At 47.0% G+C, this 13,802-nt stretch overlaps 1 protein-coding gene across 4 annotated transcripts; it reads left to right on the plus strand.

Moving 5' to 3' along the window:
* The first annotated feature begins 334 nt into the window (after window positions 1–334).
* Window positions 335–13,447, plus strand: bicra (BRD4 interacting chromatin remodeling complex associated protein). 4 transcript variants are annotated; one of them, XM_034096941.1, is made up of 15 exons: window positions 335–417; window positions 2,777–2,822; window positions 2,920–2,965; window positions 3,486–3,551; window positions 3,799–5,850; window positions 6,050–6,238; window positions 7,344–7,949; window positions 8,277–8,463; window positions 8,557–8,654; window positions 9,431–9,565; window positions 9,669–9,718; window positions 9,813–9,961; window positions 10,051–10,145; window positions 10,240–10,345; window positions 10,439–13,447. In XM_034096941.1, the coding sequence occupies exons 2-15, from the start codon at window positions 2,782–2,784 to the stop codon at window positions 12,223–12,225; spliced, it is 5,607 nt and encodes a 1,868-aa protein (XP_033952832.1). In that variant the 5' UTR covers window positions 335–417; window positions 2,777–2,781; the 3' UTR covers window positions 12,226–13,447. The 4 variants fall into 4 exon arrangements, with proteins under 4 accessions (XP_033952832.1, XP_033952833.1, XP_033952835.1 ...); XM_034096942.1 differs by having other exon boundaries at window positions 10,243–10,345; XM_034096944.1 differs by lacking the exon at window positions 6,050–6,238.
* Window positions 13,448–13,802: the final 355 nt, after the last annotated feature.

Genomic DNA, 13,802 nt, shown 5'->3' on the forward strand with positions numbered 1-13,802 from the left:
TTGTCCAATGTACTGTAGGTAAGTGTTTATCTACTTATACAGCAGTAACAATTTAACACATCAATGCAGAAATAATAATTATCTTGAGACTTCATGAATAAAAGTAAAAAACTGAAAGGGAACATTTGGCTGCATACTGAACACTTTTACTTTTGACGAAGTAGAAGTAGCCTATACATATTTAGCCTAAATACGTTTACTTAAGTAAGGTGTGGTATTTGTATGATAAGTAGGTGATTTATCTCAGCAACACTGAAAAAAGTAGGGGTACATGTCGATGAGGAACTCAGACGAGGCACGGATTTCATTCAGGCAAAAGGGAAGTCTCCTGTTTCCTGTCTCTAGTTGGGTCCTGTACAGCAGCCCGTGCGAGGCTGTCCTGGAGACCCCGCGCTGCCTGCACCTCTATCGTCTCGGGTGAGTTTGTTACAAATGTAGAGATTTCTCTATTTATCCCAATAACCGTATCAACGCTGCAATATTCGGGTTCTACAGCGAATCCGCTAACTGCACAGCTATCGCAACCCAAACGCCACATGGCTGCACGGCCCGGCAAACATGGTCATTTTCCACCGAATTCCCAAGCATACCCCCTTCATCCCAGAGTATTCCAACATTTACTCATATTTTGCTTGGAAGCAGAGATAGATAGCTCGTTACGCAATTGCGTCCACACTTCTGAGCAAACAGTACTTTAAGGTCTCGGTCGAGTTGACCTGCCGCTGTGCAATGTTAGTGTTAAAATAATGTCACTCGGTGGTTTGTTTTGAATGTCAAAGGCTCAAGCTAGCTGTGCGTCTGAATATTGTTGATAGCTGGGTTGGCTTACCAAGCTAGCTAGCTAGGCTAACGAAATTCAACCCAGATGCATCAAAATGCTGGAAATGTAGTCGGAAGGAGGTTTTGAAATCATACGTTTTATTTAATTAGAGTGTCAAGTAAGTCGCGTTGCTGTTAAATGCTGTGCAATGTTACGAATCGACAAATTATGCATGCAAAAGCTCTTTGAAAACAGCAGCTAGCATGTAGCAAGCCGCTTGCAGTGTCTCCATTCATATCCTGCGCACTGGCTGCTCTGACCGAGCAATGGCTACGATCCGCTGCCTTTAGAGCGGCAACTGGGGATGTGTTGCTCTCATAGCCACGGTTAAATGGACTTTTTGTTGACTTGTTGTTATGGTGTTACTACAAGTGCTATGCACAGTTGTTTAGACTTGTTGTTAATTTAAGCGATAGCCCGCACTCCTAATCTTTCCAGGTGAAAACCGCGCGTTTTCAGTTTGTTGTCTATTGCAATCCTTTTCGCTGTGTTGCAAACACAATTGCGGCTTGATCTCATGAGTTCACAACAACAGGTTTGTTTAGAATGTTTCTTGTTGAGTGAAAATATGAAAACATGACTTGTTACAACTGATGATGAAGATGGGTTTATGTTAACAATCAAAACTTTTGTTTTCTTTTTAAAGTAAACAATATTTCTTAATATAAAAATATGTTTTCTTTCCTTGCCTTATCCCCAAAAGACACACTACAAGCTCCATGACAGCAATACGTGATATATTTTGAGTCATCACTCGCCATTTAAATGTGTAAAACAAACCGCAGACATTGTGAGATAAAACAAAAAGTATTCAACCTTGGCAATGATTTTTTAAACAGACATTTATAGGATAACATACAACTTTATTTATTTAACTTTATTGTTGTGCACACTTTTCAGTCAGAAATGTTGATAGCGCAAGTAAAGAGATAATCATATTGCACATCATTTTGGACCATTATTATAACCATATCTGTGTACATAAAGCTCAAGCTCAATCTTAAAGTTATGCTCCACATCCATTTGGCTTAGATGGTGCACAAAAACGCTTGGGTGGTGCACTTAAGCCCTAGGTAGGATAAGCTAGAAGAACGACATGTTTCTATATTGGGACCCTGGTTGAGTTTGTTTGAACAATTATTATTTCAACTAAAAAACCTATTTCATAGCAAATGCAACCTTGATTTAGAAAGATTTATCTAGCACGTTTTTTGCCATGGCTCATGACGCATGTACATCTAATATAATTCAAAGAATAATTAAGAAGTTCCGATAAAAATGTATTTTATTACCAGAAATTATACATGATAAAAATCTGTTGTAATAATAATAATAATAATAATAATGTGCAGAACTGAACTGTGCTGAAATATTCCATCAAATGTCATTTAGATTTTTGACTTTTTAAAATGACAATTGATCATGTTTAACCACAGTAAAATAGTTCTTGACACACTGAATAAGAGGAGCATTTGAAAAAGGTCATGCAGTTTTATTGTGGATCATCATCATCTGACCTGGCGAACTCCTGTCAAAATACTTCACCCATAACAACCAAATAACTAAATAGGGAGACAGAATATTGTATACAAATAACAATATAATAGAAATGTATCTCTTAACACATAGTTAAAAAATATTATTGCATTTTCGTAAAAGGGTTCTTTTTATTGACTTCTTAAAAAACTAATAATATTTTTAAGTGTGGCGCAGTGGATAGAGCCTTGGTGTTGGGATCAGGGGGTCACAGGTTCAAACCCCACTGCAGTCAGCATGTCGTTGTGTCCCTGAGACACTTCACCCCAAATTGCTCCTGTGGGGATTGCCCACAGTATTCAGTATGTAAGTCGCTTTGGATAAAAGCGTCTAATAAGTAACATGTATTAATGTAATATAATATATATTGTCAAGTATTTCGACTTTACTGGACTTTAAAACCTTTTTCATCTTTAACAGTTGTCATGGATGATGAAGATGGCAGGTGCCTTCTAGATGTAATCTGGTAAGTCATCACTGACACATTGCAAGATCAGTTTTAGCAGTCATACGTCTTACATTTAGTCTTGAACTGTTGTGAATAACATTGTTTTCTCCTGCAGTGACCCAGAAGCTCTCAATGACTTTCTTCATGGATCTGAGACCCATGTGAGTATGAGAAACCCACATATTTTGGATGGTGATAAAGATCAAGAAAAAGGGGTTTGCAGTTGATGAGATGAGGAGTCTTAGTTGTGTGCATTTTAGTTGGCGCTCTCATGACTGTGTAGGCAAGTCACTTTCTGATTACACATCTATGCACCCTGAAACCCTGGTCCCTCACTGCTTTCATTTATCCCTTTAATGGCTTCCTCTGCTTAATGGATGCCCTTGCTTTTTGATTGCACCATTTATGGTTTCAGCCTGCCTTCCCTTTTTATAAGGCTTATTCACAAATTGAGAAATGCTAATACTAACGCTTCCCAACTCTGTGTTATCCCTATCATTTTGCCCTCTGTCACTTATCTTTTCGCTGGTTCTTTTCAATCTGGGTTTTTCTGGACTGTCCTTTCCTTGCCCTCCTCCTCTGTTTGATGGTCTGTATGTTTCTCTGTCCTGGTGGCTTTTGCCTGCTGGTTTGGGTGCCTTTGGTTTCTGTCTGTCCTATCCTGGGTGGGTGTGTCTGTAGTTGGACACTGACGACCTATTGGATGGTTCGAGTGACCCCTCCAGCTCGTTCTTCTCTGCCACTGGGGTGAGTAAAACCCCCCAATCCTCCTCCTTCTGTTTCCTATCCATCTATGTAGCATGCATCTCCAAATACCCTCCCTTTCCACTAACATATCTACACTCTTCAAGCTTTGATTTGCTGCAACAACATGTTCCTGTGGGGTTTTCAATTCAGCATTTCTGTGTCAAGTCAGTTAAAGTCCTCGCCATCACATGGATCACATGGATTGTATCTATCGCCTGGTTTCACTTCTTTCCTGATTTCGTTCAAGGGCCATATTCCAGAGGTCCAGCCTGCAGTCCCGCTGTCGGCCAATGAGCCGACAGGCCTACCCAGAGTCAGTGTTGACCTGGACTTCCTGGAGGATGATGACATCTTGGGAGGATCTCCAGGTGGTGACGGGGGCAGCAATGGCATTGGGACAAATCACGAGCCATGTGACATCCTGCAGCAGAGCTTGGCTGAAGCCAACATCACAGAGCAAAGCTTACAGGAGGCAGAGGGTGAGCTGGACCTGGGCTCCTTTGGGATTCCAGGCCTTACGCAGGTGGTGCAGACACTACCTGATGCCGGCCTCTCCGGGGCCGGAGGGGCTGCTGTTGGTGTAGGCATAGGTGTTGGGGGAGCAGCAGCGATTTTTGCTGGGTCAGCCCCGAGCACCACTGCTACACCTCCCAATGCTACAGCTGACATGCTGGGGTCAGTGCTTGCCCAGCAGGGCCTTCAACTCCAATCCCAGGTCATGAACAAGGCCATTAGTGTTCAGCCATTTATGCAGCCTGTTGGCCTGGGAAATGTGACGCTTCAACCCATTTCAAGTCTCCAAACTCTTCCGAATGGGAGCCAGCCTGGACATTTGGGTATCGGACAGATTCAGGTTGTGGGTCAGCCCACAGTCATGACTATCAATCAGTCTGGGCAGCCTATCCTGGCTAAAGCCATGGGTGGTTACCAGCTGCACCAGTCTGGGCAAGAGGTTTCAGGTGCTGGTTCTCAGCCCGGGCTTGGAGGCTCTGGGGGTGGACTTCTGATCCACGGCAACAAAGCTGCTTTGGGATCTTCAGCTTTAAATGGACCTGCTGTTTGTGTCAGCACCACAAACAGCAGCAGTGGCGGTGCTATGACGGCTCCTGCTGGGCTTCTGGGCTTCGGCAGCACCACTCTTAGTTCAGGAATTGGTCCCCATATGCAAAATCAAGGCCCAATCATGCAGAACGTGATCATCCAGCGCACACCGACACCCATTCAGCCTAAACCCCCTCAGGGGGGAGCCATCCAACCGAAACCTTTCAAACAGCAGCAGCAGCAGCAGCCACTTCCCCAATCCCTGCAAAATGATGCTCACAAGGCTCTCGGGCTTCAGCAAATTCCAGTTACTTCTGCTCAGAATGTTGCCTTTCTGACGGGGAAGCATGGCTCGAATGTTGTCCTTAGTTCTCAAACCACAACACAAGCTTCTCAGTTTCAACAAACCCTATTCAAGCAACAGGCAGCACAACAATCTGGCAAGCCCCTTAGCTTACACTTATTAAACCAACAAGGCAGCATCGTTATTCCCTCTCAGACTGTTCTGCAAGGTCAGAACCACCAGTTTCTCCTGCCACAACTACAGGCAGGCGGGCAGATCCTGACTCAGCACCCTGGGGGGCACATCATAACCAGCCAGGGCCCCGGTGGACAGCTTATTGCAAACCAGATTTTAACTTCAAACCAGAACATAAACTTGGGTCAGATGTTGACTTCACAGGGCCATCCTGGGGCCCACATCCTCTCTGGATCCATTCAGCTCCAGTCGGGCCAGATGGGCACCCCCACCCTCTTTCAGATGCCTGTCTCATTGGCTCAGAGTGGCCATACGCAGACCCACACTGTCTCTGGTCATGGCCAAACAGTCATACAGGGCATGCCAATCCAGAACTCCCTGACCATGCTCAGTCAGGTGGAGGGGCTGAGCCCCGCGGTCAGCCTTCAGCCGGCCCTGCAGCCTCAGCCGGGGGGGGTCCCCAGCAGCGCCGGAGCAGCAACCATGGCTCAGGGCCAGCCTGGAGAGTGTGTTACTCTGCTTGGTAGCTCCACAGACCAGGCGGCTCACCCCACTCAGCAGCATGCAACGCAATCCTCCATCCTCGCCATGCAACCGGTTTCCTCCGTGTCCACGGTAACCACAGTACCCTCTTCTCCGTCCATGTCCACCTCTTCCCCCGTCACAGCTATGGGGCTGGTCCCCCATCAGGCTCAGCACAGTCCAGGGAGGTTACTGTTCACCAACCAGGGCTCCAGTATGATCCTGAGCCAGGAGTCCCTGCAGATGTTCCTGCAACAGGTCAGTGTTCCACTCTTTACACGTTGCTCTTCGAAAGTTAACATTGTGTTAAAGAATAAATAACATGCACGGCGTGAAATCCTGGTGTGACCTCTTTGGTTTACTATTTTACCCCCCCTTCCCTCCAATCCCCTCCCTCCCTCCCTCCCTCCCTCCCTCCCCCTCCTTCGTACTGAAATGGTAAATGTACTCCTATCAGGAGCAGCACCTCCAAACTGAAAATGAGTCAACCCCCTCTGTGGGCGTACCAGCGTCCGTTATCGTCAGCAGCAACAGCGTCACTGCTCCGGCCCCCGCTGTCCATGACAGCCAATTAACTGACTCATGGGTGGGTCAGAGCCACAGCCCTTCCCCCGGCCCCTCCCACATGACAGCAGTGGTAAAGCAGGTAGAAATGCCCCTATATGTTAAGCCCCACCCACTTGTTGCTGCTGCTGCCGCCACAGTGTTAGGGTCTCTTCCCTTTCCCCGTCACTGCTCTGTGTTCCTCTTTTGCATCACTCATCGCTTCCATGGCTCTCACAGTTGCAATGCAATTACTAAGCTCCACAAATGACTTGCTTGCCGCCTCTGTGTTTCTAACAATCGCTTCATCATTTAATGTAAAGGCATGATCATTCCATTTGTCCATTTGTATTGTGTGTCGGCCACTGTGCTTTTTTAACATGAATGCATTATGCACCCCTAAAGATAGTGGGACTGACAAAAGAGACATGTTTCTTCCTATCTACATTTGTTCAACTCATTTGGTATGTTTCTCATCCATTGTCCCTTGTGTATTTTGCCACAGAATACACAATCCATGCTCATGTTTTTATCAGAAGACCAAGGTGCCAGGTGCCCTTGTTCACCTCTTTACTAACACTTGACTAGAATCAACAAACTCACCTTCATCTGCTGCATTACTGACCAATTAAACCTCACCTCTCCACCCTGCACTTATCCTTAGACCCTCATGTGCTTCCAGTGTCACTACCCCTTGTTACCCGCAGTCTGACCAGTGTAATGACACCCACACGATAACTCATGCTCCCCAGACCCCAGTCCCTGAAGTGTTCAGATCACCTCCTACTCCTCCATCACAGGCCCGCAAATCTAGACTCCTTGCTTCTTGTCAACTGTTTCCTTTTTGCCTCGCCAAATGATCATTGCTCCTTTTTTATGTTTAATTTTCCTTAAGCGCTAGAAAAAACCTGTAGGCTTTTACTACTTTTACTACACCGATTACTAGATTTTTATATCCAGCTCTTTGCTTTTGTATCGTTTGGTGTTGTTTTACCCATGTTTGTAAAATGTTCTATCGGGGTTGGGCGAAACATTTATCTTTTTGTACATTTTAAATGGAATAGCACTAGAGTGACATTTGCTGTATTCTGTGTGCATGCAGAACGTTGTGTGTGTGATGTTTGTGCTTGATTTCCTGGTTTCCTTCTGTGTAAGTGCCTTATTGATTTAAATAAGCATATCCAAATGTTTTGATCCCACTTCTTCAGGTACCGTCCAGTGGACACCAGCAGTCCCTGAAGATACAGAGCATGTGCCCCTCACCGACTTTGACCACTCATGTCACAGCGCCCCCCATGGCAGTCAGCCCCCAGCCTTCCCACTCTCCTCTCACTCTGAGCCAGCAGATCCAGTCACCACACCACCAACAGCAGCAGTCACGCCCTCCCTCCCAGCCTCACCCCCAGTCTCTAACACCCTCCCGCTCGTGCACACCCTCAGCTCACCCTCAGCTCTTTATCGTCCACAACCAAATGGCAGAGTCCCCCCAACCGGCTCAGCAGCAGACACACATTCAAATTCAGCTCCAGCCTCAGCCCCGACCTGCCTCTCAGCCCACCCCCTATCAACAAGATATGCCTCCCCTGTCACAGTCACCCAAGCCGCCTCCTCCCGCACCACCTGCACAGCACCAGTTTACGGCTCTTCCTGTCAGCACTTCTGCCCCTGCTGTAGTTAAAGCCCAGGTTCCTATCCAGGGCCTGACAGCGGAGCAGCAGCACCATCTGCAATTAGTCGGAGCGCAGATTCAGACTCTGTCAGGCATCGCCCAGCCCTCACCTCAGCAGAAACAGCTGCTGGACAAACTACACCAGGTATGTTCCCAGTTCCTCGTCCACCTTCTGCTTATCAAAGGATGTAATGGAATTTGCATGTTAAATTGTGCATTTTTGCCACTTTTTCTTACCCTCATGTAGAAAATATGCACCATAAAAAATATAAGCTTGTTTGCAGAATTTATAACATTTACTTTGTAATGTTTTTATAGTAGAATGTTATACAATTTAATTTATTGAAAGAGGGATAAAACGTCCAATAAGTTGCTGCTTACTAGGTGAGTACACTGTTTGTCCGAGTCCACTTTGGGAACCAAACAGGTTTATCTAGACACGTGGAAGATAATTGTCCTGATGTGATTTCAGGTGCAGCAGAACATCCTGCTGCAGGCCAAGCAGGCTGCTCAGTCCCAAGCCAGCAGTCAGTTCAGCTCCCAGCAAGATGTGCCTGTCGACAAAGTGGTGATTGCGCCACCAGCCGGCACCGGTTCCCCGGCTCAGCTGCTATCAGTGCTGCAGTCGACATCGGTTCTTGTCAAAACTCCTGTTACAGGTTAGAACAATTGACACGAGTGACACGCAGGACCCAGAACACAACACCGAGTTTTTTCCCTTTTGTAACAATGTTGTTTTTTTCTTCTTTTAGCATCAAGTGACTTACAGGTATTCTCAGGAGCCCAAGGGCCAGCTGGAGCAATGGTGAATCAGACTGTCACTCCTGCCAGCCTTACCCAGCCTGCACAGGTACAACCGTCCATCTTCTTCTCTTTCATATAGTGTGTTATATAGGTTTTTGTGCATGTAAATCAGGGGTGTCAAACTCAAGGCCCGGGGGCCAAATCCGGCCCGCGACTTCATTTTATGTGGCCCGCAAGAGCTTTCAAAGAATATAATATGTTTATTATATGGTTACTTGCCACTTTCCAGAAGCACATTGCCAATAAACAACATGTCCCACAATGCATCTCATTTTGTGACATGCGCACTGAAGAGACTTGCAATTATTTGCCCTGGATATTCGCCTTCAGACGTAGTTAATTATGAAGTTATTACCCTGTCCGATAATAATCCAATGCAGAGGCAATAATGTCATATAATACATTATTTTATATATTTATATCGTCTTAAAGTTACAACCGTCCCTTTGAGTGCAACCATAATGCAAATGTGGCCCGCGATGAAATTGAGTTTGACACCCCTGGTGTAAATGGTCTGCAAAGGCTACAATCTCAAAGTTCCCTCCAGGGGGAGTTTTTTATTGGCTAGCGCTCAAACACATGGAACGTTATAGGCCAATCACAACAGAGCCAGCCAGCTAACCAATCAGAGCAGACTGGGCTCTGGTTTCAGACAGAGGGTGAAAAGAGGTGTTACAGCACAGGCAGCAATTAATCATGTCAAAGTTATCCATATCATTTTGCATCATGTGCTTGCCCTTTCGCAACTTCCCAGCAATAAATATTGAATTGAAAAATGTGTACTCTCTCTGTGTCTAACCCTCCTTCTGGTTTCCCCCTTAGGTTCAGCCAAAGCCGGGGGTGATCAGCTCAGTTGGAGGGATGACTCTTGGGAAAGGTGGGATGCAGATCCAGGTGTTAGGAACTAGTCTGACTCAAATGACTGCTCCACAGCACTTAGCTCCGTTACAAACTCAGGTACAGGTCAAGAGTCACTGCATGTTAGTGGAGTCCAAACTGAATATTTCAGCTTCAGCTTGGAGGCTAATCTGTTTTTTCTAAATGTTTATTCACATTGCAGACACCAACAATGAATATGCCTTTCAGTGCAGAGCCCAGCAAAGAAGCAAGGTGTGTGCCGCATGCGTTTTAACGACTTATTGTCACTGTCTCATAATGCAATTTATTTTTAAATATTGTTTCTTTTATACACACCTGTCTGCAGGATGCTAGAACAGCTGAGGAAACAGCAGGGTTCAGTGCTTCACCCAAACTACAGTGCTGCTTTCCACTCCTTTGAGGACACACTGCACAGCCTGCTGCCTTACCATCTCTACCAGGGAACCGCCAATTCGTCTCAAGACTATCAGAAAGGTACCACACTCGTAATAGATGCAGTGTACAGTTTTGTACCTTTATCTCAATTTCATGAACTTCACACGCGTGTTGCTTCTCCTGCACAGTGGATGATGAGTTTGAGACGGTCTCCAGCACTCTCCTGAAGAGGACCCAGGCTATGCTGGATAAGTATCGCAGCCTGCTCTTCGCGGAGTCAAAAGTAAGTTTATAAACCATTATCCTCACCATATGCCCTCTTGCCGCCTCTTTGTCATGGATTGATGCTGAACTGATTTCTGGCATTTCAACCCGAGCAGAGACTGGGCCCCTCGGCAGAGATGGTCATGATTGACCGGATGTTCATCCAGGAGGAGAAGATCGCGCTGAGTCAGGACAGGATTTTGGCCAAGGAGCGACCAGGTACCCTCCCACTGTCATGGTCAAACATCATGGTTGCATTGATGTAACTGAAGTGTTTTCTAATGATATCATACTTTTTTTACTTCATTGCAGAGGAGTTTGTGGCAAACGCGCGCATGTTGGAGAGTGTAGTTTCATCCCAACAGAAATCATCATCTTCGGCTCAGACCACGTCAGCAAGTGGGGGTGTAGCAGCAGCTGTCCCGGCTCCAGCTCCTGCCCTTCTGCCAAACATCACCCCGAACCCCCCGCCTGCACCCATCCTAGCTCCTGCTTCAGCTCCAGTTCCTGCTCCAATTCCGGCACCCCTTCCCACCCCGTCTGCCAGCCCTTTCCCCCCTACCAAATTAGTTATAAAGCATGGTGGAGGGGGAGCTTCCGTGTCCTGGTCCAGCAGCTGTCCCGCACCCCAAGCTGCAAAAAGCAGGCTGTCTGAACCCATCGGCCACAGCTCCTCCTTCAGCCGCGCCCACACAGCATCATCCTCTTTTTCCTCTTCGTCCTCCAACGCTAAAGTGGCCGCCGCCGATGACGACGACGACGCCCTCCCGCAGAGAACCAGCAAGCCGCCGATGAAGACCTATGAGGCTCGCAGGAAGATCGGCTTGAAGCTGAAGATCAAGCAAGATCAGACGGGGTTCAGTAAGGTGGTCCACAACACCGCCTTAGACCCCGTGCACACACCTCCACCCAAGCAGAGCAGCCAGTCCACATCCCAGCCGCAGACTAAGCCCCAAGTCGAGGCTGTTGTTCCCCACCCAAAGCCCAATCCTGTAGCTACTCCCCCTACTTCAGTCATCAAAACTCAGCCTCCCGTATGCACTGCTTCAACTGCCTCATCGGTCACCCCATCAGCCACTCAGTGCAACCCCCTGAGAGGTAACGTTCCCCCCAACGCAGCCTCATTTTCCTCTACGTCTTCCTCTCATACTTGGTCGTCGTCAACCTCCTCCTCCTCCTCGGCCCCTCAAATGAACGGGACATTGGATAACCACGACCAGGGGCGGGTCAAACACAATTCGGCCTCCACTGCCACTCCCTCTCAGACAACATGCCGTCTTCCCCTTCGAAAAACATACCGGGAAAACATTAGTCCCCGAGTCCGACCCGGCGTCCCAGGGGGAGGAGACGAGAACTTGTCCTACCCCAAACCCACGCCTTCACCCCCGAGGCACGAGGCCTCATCCCCCCCCTCAGAGCGGACAGTAATAGCCAGTGTGAAGGTAGAGAAAAGAGGCAGGGAGGCCTCGCACCCTCACACAGAGTCGAGCCACGACACAGGCCGTTTAGGTAGTGCAATGCAGGGGCTGGAGGAAATGGACGAGGTGTTTAACCGCGGTATCAAAACGCAGCCCCATCACCTCCAGCCGCCCCCGGACAGAGAGGGGGCGAAGGAGAGAGGGGATGAGCACACAGACCAAGAGACTGATGTAAGTAAATACAAGAGGGCGAGCGGGAAAAATAGACATAGGGCAGGCGGGACGTTCAGAATGGACCAGCATGCCCCTGGGCCTCCCTCCCCAGAGTCCTCCTTTACACGGGACTCTTTGCTCCCTGCCAAGCGCTGCAAGTCGGACTCCCCCGACATGGACAACGCCAGTTTCTCCAGCGGCAGCCCCCCGGACGACTCTCTGAACGAGCACCTGCAGTGTGCCATCGACAGCATCCTCAACCTGCAGCAGGAGCCCACTGCCCGCATTAAAGGGGGGGGCAGCAGGTCACATCAAAGCCAGCGCCCGGGGGGCTCGGCAGCCTCGTCCCACAGACCCTCAGTACCACCCTCCTCCTCCGCCTCCTCGTCCTCCTCCTTGGCCCAGCACCCTCAGGTCGGTGGCCGCGGTCACAATGGCAGCCTGGTGCCGCAGACTCACAGCAGATAACAGCCCCTCAGCCCCAGGCCAGGCTGACGGGGGATGGGGGGCGGGACTGAGAGAAAGATTTGGAGGCAGTGGAAGCGGGGCACTGTTCTACTCTGCCATGCTGTGTTTGCTTTGTTCGCCCATCTGAATTGTCCAGACATTTCTTTGTCATTTACTGCCCGGTGTAGCGTGTGGTCAAAGGTAAAACTGCTCTCTGTGAACTGAAGGCGCCTGGTATTTTGTACGTGTTATCTCAGCTCTGGAGCCTGAGTAACAGGATGATGTTCTCTATTTCTCCCTCTCCTTTTACACTTCAGATCTTTTCTTTTTTCTCATTCAGTATTCATACATTCCTTTCATATGGCCTGAGCACCAGTCTCTGATTCACACAGTTCATCTCCTGGTTTGAAAGGTGTCTCAAGCAGCTCATTGAAACGGTTAGAAAGTCATCAACTCTTTTCACCTTGAAAATTGAGTACATACTTAAAAAATCTTCAAAATACGTGCAGTATGTTCAATTACTAACCAAATTGGACTCCTTGTCAGAAAGATAATGTTGCCCTGCAGATGCAAACAGCACATGGTGAATTGATACAGACCACCTCTATTCAAAATACATTTCCTTATACACAAGGCAACTACTCTTATCTGGAAAAATCAATTGGCCTTCTGGCCGCCATTTAAAGTCAATGTTATAACATGTGTTATTATTTGGACTCCCCTTAGGTACAGTGTCTTACTGTACCTAAGGGGAGTCCAAATAATAACATATGAAGATGTTTAGGAAATGTTGTAAGGAAACTTTTTTTCTGTTTCTGATGCCAGATGATTTTTTGGGTTCTTGTTGTTAGAACACACACACACACACACACACACACACACACACACACACACCTTCCTCCCTGTGGCTGGGGTTCAGACGTTATGCATTTCAGTCAGCAGGGGGCGGGCCAGTTTTAAATGTTGTTTTTCTGTCTTCTCAGCCAGTCTGTCTCATCTCTCTGCCACTGTATCCCTGCCTCCCATCTGTTTGTCTTCTTTTCTTTTTCTTTAAGCCTGGTGGACAATTCCAACGCAAACACAGCACAAGCATTGAAACGGAAAAAAAGGAACAATAATAATGTACAAAAAGACCGTAAGAGAATTTGAAGTATAGTATTACAGATTAATTTTGTATTGTATTTATTGTGTATAATGACACTTTTTAAAAAGAAATGTACATTTAGTAAAACTGTAAATTAAACCTTGCTTCTTTTATGAAACATTGCAACTTCTCCAGTCATTTGTCCAGCTATCAGGGTGCTTTGATGACTAATGATGACTGAGCAGTGTTGTATGATGGAGATGGTGGTGTTATCTATCAGGCAGTCAGCAGGCGGTGCACAGAAGTGGAAAAGTAGCACTGGTGTGTGTGCTTCATCGCCGCAAGGCAAGTTTATTTATATAGCACTTTTCAAAACAAGGCAATTCAAAGTGCTTTACAAAAAACGAAAGACATGAAGAAAATGGCATTTAAAATCAGTCATTAAAAAGAAAAGCTAATAAAATAAACATTAAAAGAAAAAATACATGGATAAAAGTTACAGTGCAGTCTAAGA

Source organism: Pseudochaenichthys georgianus, chromosome 13, assembly GCF_902827115.2.
Source record: "Pseudochaenichthys georgianus chromosome 13, fPseGeo1.2, whole genome shotgun sequence".
Lineage (NCBI taxonomy): Eukaryota > Metazoa > Chordata > Actinopteri > Perciformes > Channichthyidae > Pseudochaenichthys > Pseudochaenichthys georgianus.